Raw genomic sequence first — 5,486 nt, 5'->3', positions numbered from 1 at the left:
GCATAACCTATAAACACACAATCATAGGTCTTAGGTCCAACGGTAGGTCTCCTAAAATCAGGTAAACCCACTTTAGCTAAACACCCCCACACCCTAAGGAAGCTCAGGTTAGGAGGATAGCCCTTCCAAATCTCATAGGGTGTCTTGTCAATTTTCTTATGAGGTACACGGTTAAGAATGTGACAAGCTGAAAGAATTGCTTCCCCCCATATATCGTCAGATAGGTCAGAACTTAAAAGCATAGCATTCATCATTTCCTTTAAGGTTCTATTTTTACGTTCAGCTACACCATTGGATTGGGGTAAGTAAGGTGGACTAGTCTCATGTATTAAACCGTTTTAAAGACAAAAGTCGGCTAGATAATCGGATTTATACTCACCACCTCTATCAGACCTTACCCTTTTAATTTTCCAGTCAAGTTGGTTCTCAACTTCATTCTTAAAGTTTATAAAAGATTGTTCTGCTTCATCTTTAGTCTTAAGCAAATAGACACGGGTGTATCTAGAACAGTCATCTATAAACGTAACATAATAATTCTTGCCACCTCTACTTGCAACATTTTTAAAGTCAGCCAGGTCGGTGTGGATTAACTCAAGAAGACTCGTGTTCCTAGTCGTCACAAGTTTACTAGGCTTATTTGTAAACTTAGCCTCAACACAGCTAGCACATTTAGAGAATTCTTGACTCGTCAAACTCGGAATTAAACTCACAGTTCTAAGTTTTTTAATGTAATCCACATTCACATGACCTAACCTATCATGCCAAACATCAATAGACTCAGCGATATAAGCAGAAGAAGATGCAATATTATTAAAAGCAGAATCAGTGTTCAATACAAAAAGACCCCCAGAAAGATAACTCTTGCCCACAAATTCCCCATTACGCGACATTACCACCTTGTCAGCCTCAAAAACAAGTTTCAAACCAGCTTTGTTTAATAAGGCACCAGACACAAGGTTTCGACGCAATGAGGGTACAAATAAAACATTACTGAGAGCAAGTGTTTTCCCCGAGGTGAGTTTGAGAAAGATCTTGCCTTTGCCTGTAATCTTTGCAGATGAAGAGTTACCCATGTAGATGCATTCCCCATCAGCAACTTCCTCGAACTCAGCAAATAACCCCCTATCAGCACAGAGGTGTCTCGAAGCTCCAGTATCCAAGACCCATTCAACAACATTACCCACCGGATTAGCTTCCACAACCACAGCTGCAATAACGTCATCAGTCACAGCAACATTGGCCTCAACAGATTTCTTCTCAGAGCATTGGTAGGCTTTGTGACCAGCTTTTCCACAAACATAGCAGACTATAGGACCCTTAGCAGCTTTCTGAATCTTAGGAACCGGTTTGGTATGCTTCCCTGGACCATTCTTCTTAGCAGGACCCTGGTTCTTACCCTGACCAACCTTGGCCTTACCCTTACCCTTATAGTTCTCAGTATAAGACGGACCACCAAACTCAACCAGATTAGCTTTAACAGCAGCAACAACAGGAACAGTCACAGATTGACTAGCAGGAAGGTCTTTAAGGCGATTAGCCTCCTCGGTCCTCATATGTCCTATAAGTTCCTTAAGGGACATGTCTTTCTTTTTGTGCTTAAGTTGGTTTTGTAATCGACGGGGAGGGAGGGAATTTCTCTAGCAGAACATTAGCTACAAAGATATCATCAAGTTTCATGCCCTCATTCACAACATCAGCACATAAGTTTTCATAGACATGGACTTGATCCATGATGGGTTTCCCGTCAGCCATTTGAAATTCCAACCATTTTCCCACAACATATTTCTTTTTCCCCGCGTCATCAGCCCCATACTTGGTTTCTAAAGCCTCCCAAATAAACTTAGCCGACTTATTCACATCAAAGAAATCGAACAAGTTGTTTGTCATATTATTCAGAATGTGACACCTAGCAGTTTTGTTGTCCTTTACAAATTTTGCAATATCCTCTTCATTGGACTTAACATTTTTAGAGGGAGGAGGGATTTTCTCAGCATCAGTAGGGGTGATAGGCTTAGGCGGGTCACTAAATAAAACGTAATCAATTTCTAACTGCTCAAAATACATCAACAATTTCTGGGACCAACGCTTATAATTGTGACCATCCAACGACTCAAGTTTCGACATATCAGGTACAATCTTCGAAATAACAGACATAGCTACTGGAATAATATAATAGTTTTCAAATTGTTGGAAAATAAATGCAGTAACGAGACAAGGACCAGAAATACCAAATGCGAAAGGTAGTGACGTGGTGCGGAACCACTGCCTTGAAAACTATTATTCCGGTACGACCGTGGTGGCGATCAGCAACGACCGGTAGTTCCCCAAGGATTACACTACTGCTGCCCTTCAGAATCGCCCACTCGATACTGACGGACCTGGAATTGATCAGAACTGTACCCAAAAATTTGACAGAGAAGAGAAAGAGAAAGAGAAAGAAAGAAGAAGTGTGTGTAATTGTGTGTAAATCTACTGAGGACTGGTGCTGTATTTATAAGAAAATACAGACGGTTTTAGGAACCAAAACGATCTCCTAAAACGCAGCCTTCAACCCGGAATAGTGGGAGTAAGACTCTCTCCCACTAACAGAGTGGTTGACTGGATTGTCACACAAGTCCAGATGAATCTGGACAAAGACACACACGCAGAACCAAAAAAGGTAAAAGTGGGCCTTTGGCCCGCCCCGCAGGGGCTCTACCCAAACCCGAGCCCGAGCCCGAACCGGGCCGGCGCGCGTGTGTTGGACCCAAACCCACAGGCCCAACAAACACAACAAAACCCACCTTGGTCCATTCTCTTATCCATACAAAGGACAAAGGGATATATAAATCCCACAAACTTGTTGTTCACCACCGATGTGGGATACACAACAAAGCAAAATGTAGGTTTGCCTTTTATCAAGGCATCAATTCCAACAATTAGTATGATGAGAAACGTTAAAAAATAATGAATTATCAATTACAATCAGTAAATAATATACTATAGAGTATGAGTAGAAGATAAAACTCTGTAAATATCGTGCATGTATTGGACGAGATCAATGCTACTCAATATAGTATTACAATAAGCCTAATCATAACAGATTGAAGAGTTTATTTGATCCAATGGTACCTAATATTATTGTTTTATTACTCCTTCCGTTCCAGTGATATGTTTACATTTTCTTTATTTTGAAATAAAGTAAGTGTAAACATATCATATTTTTTAATTTTAAATCATGCCCTTTATATTTTAGTGTGTTTTGAGTACCAAAAAAAAAATATTTAGTGGTTTTTTAAGATAATGCCACCAAGTACATTCAATTATAAGTTATAACGAAACTTACCAAATATTAAACCGAACCCTAAATATAATACGGAGTATGAGACATGCCCTAAACTTAGTTAATCACGTACGAGATACGGCGAGTAAAATCAAGGAACGACTCAATGACATTTAAGTTGTATAGCTAAGCAATGAATCAAAAAACAAATACATAAAGATCAATCGGCAATCACGGTTGTCACCAAGCTCATCACCAGAGTAACTTGGCTAGCATGTGAATGCTGAATTAATTAGCGGCCTTGCTTGAAATATAAAGAAAATTGTACGGAAAGTGTAAGAAAATATGCCCGTCTTATTAAGAAATACCCGTCTGAAACAAAAGTAAGCGATATAAATAGGGAAGGCCCTTGGAAACAAATATTCTCTACCTTTTGACTTTTCATATAGGGGGCTATGTGGGCAAAGTTCTAATATTTCCCGTGTAAGAGGACATTTGTCCCGTGTATTTACGCATGGCCTTATAAATAATTGTCGAAACTCACTAGAAGCTCACACACACTACCTCATTCTAATCATTATTCCCTACAAACAATGACAATACACCATAAAATCATTGTATCCTCCATCCTAATACTCTTCTTCATTTTCTCAACTATTTCTGCCGAGCGATGCCATCCCGATGATAAAAAAGCCCTCTTGCAAATCAAACGAGCCTTTAACAATGCCGGCAAGTTCGCCACGTTGAAACCCGACACTGATTGTTGTGAATGGTACTTAATTGAGTGTGATGAGAGCACTAACCGTGTTCGGATCTTATCAGTCACAAACGAAACAGAGGTAGCCGGCCGCATCCCTGATGCAGTCGGCGACCTCCCCTACCTCGAACGTGTCTACTTTACTAGCCTTCCTAACCTAATCGGTCCAATACCTCAAGCTATTGCCAAACTTAAAAAACTCAAGAGCCTTACGATTGTCGACACTAATATAACCGGTCCAATCCCCGGTGTTTTAAGTAAGCTCACTAATCTAGACGAAATTAATCTAGCATACAACAAAATCACCGGTTCAATCCCGGCTTCTCTTGCAAACCTTCCTATTCTCCAAGGCCTCTCTCTAGAACATAATCTCCTAACTGGTCCAATCCCTGATACCTTTAGTCGATTCAAGAATAATCCTTATTTTTACCTTAACCTAGCCGAAAACCAATTATCTGGTCCTATACCAAAATCACTTGGCGAGGCTAAATTTATGGGGTTAGACATTTCTAGGAATAGTTTGACCGGTGACGCCTCCGTATTTTTTGGGAAAAACAAGGGTTTGCTATGGGTTGATTTGTCTAGGAACAAATTTACGTTCGATATGACCAAAGTGGCGTTTCCCAATGGCTTGGGCACTCTTGATTTAAGTCATAACAAAATATACGGAAGTCTGCCTAAATCACTAACAGAAATTCCTGGTTTGATGACATTCAACGTGAGTTGTAATCAATTATGTGGCCAAATTCCTAAAGGAGGGGCGCTTTACCTTTTTGACAAGTCGAGTTATGTTCAAAACAAATGCTTATGTGGGGCCCCTTTGGCCCCATGTAAGAAACTCGGTAATAACATCTAAATTGGATATTAAGTTAAGACCTCTCGATCACAACTTTATTTTATTTTAATATTATTCAAATCGATTGTGTTAACTTAAGACAGTCTTGAGTAAGAATTTATGATTGTACGTGGAAAATTTGTGTAACACGTTTGTATGATGTGATGAATAATGTGTGGGTGTGGAAACTCGATTAGCTCTAAATTATGTACTTAGTTTCACACTCTTTGTACACTTGATTATTGATTTATGTACGTAAGTCATTGTTGTTAACTGTTGCAATGAGAAAATGTGTATGAAATAAATAAACTGATCTTAATCAATTTATTTTCAATGCATCCAAAATTTAAGTGTTAAATTGAATCTAACGGTGTTAGATTCGATGGATTAGATTATACTCTGTAACTTGTAATATAAGCATTGGCTTATCATTAAAATATCCGAAGAAATGATTATGACGGAGAGAGTATATATAAATTCTAATAATCATCGGCTTAATTTTTGTATAGACTCTAAATTTCTGTATATTTTCCAACTTGATAAGAAAATACGCATATCTTTGAACTCTGTGTTAGCAAGATTTTGATGGTCCAGTTTAATTTTACAGCTATTAGAGATCAGTTGAGCAAGAA

General features: G+C 38.8%; 1 protein-coding gene across 1 annotated transcript; it reads left to right on the top strand.

The window, feature by feature from the left end:
• The first annotated feature begins 3,823 nt into the window (after window positions 1–3,823).
• On the top strand, window positions 3,824–5,188 carry LOC141642176 (polygalacturonase inhibitor 1-like). The gene has a single exon (XM_074450892.1). The coding sequence runs from the start codon at window positions 3,856–3,858 to the stop codon at window positions 4,873–4,875; it is 1,020 nt and encodes a 339-aa protein (XP_074306993.1). The 5' UTR covers window positions 3,824–3,855; the 3' UTR covers window positions 4,876–5,188.
• Window positions 5,189–5,486: the final 298 nt, after the last annotated feature.

Source organism: Silene latifolia, chromosome 2, assembly GCF_048544455.1.
Source record: "Silene latifolia isolate original U9 population chromosome 2, ASM4854445v1, whole genome shotgun sequence".
NCBI classification, from domain to species: domain Eukaryota; kingdom Viridiplantae; phylum Streptophyta; class Magnoliopsida; order Caryophyllales; family Caryophyllaceae; genus Silene; species Silene latifolia.
This window is presented reverse-complemented; position numbering and strand designations above follow the sequence as displayed.

Excerpts from the sequence above, each read along its gene's own strand:
- LOC141642176 (XM_074450892.1), top strand. The coding sequence starts at position 3,856 with ATGACAATACACCATAAAATCATTGTATCCTCCATCCTAATACTCTTC.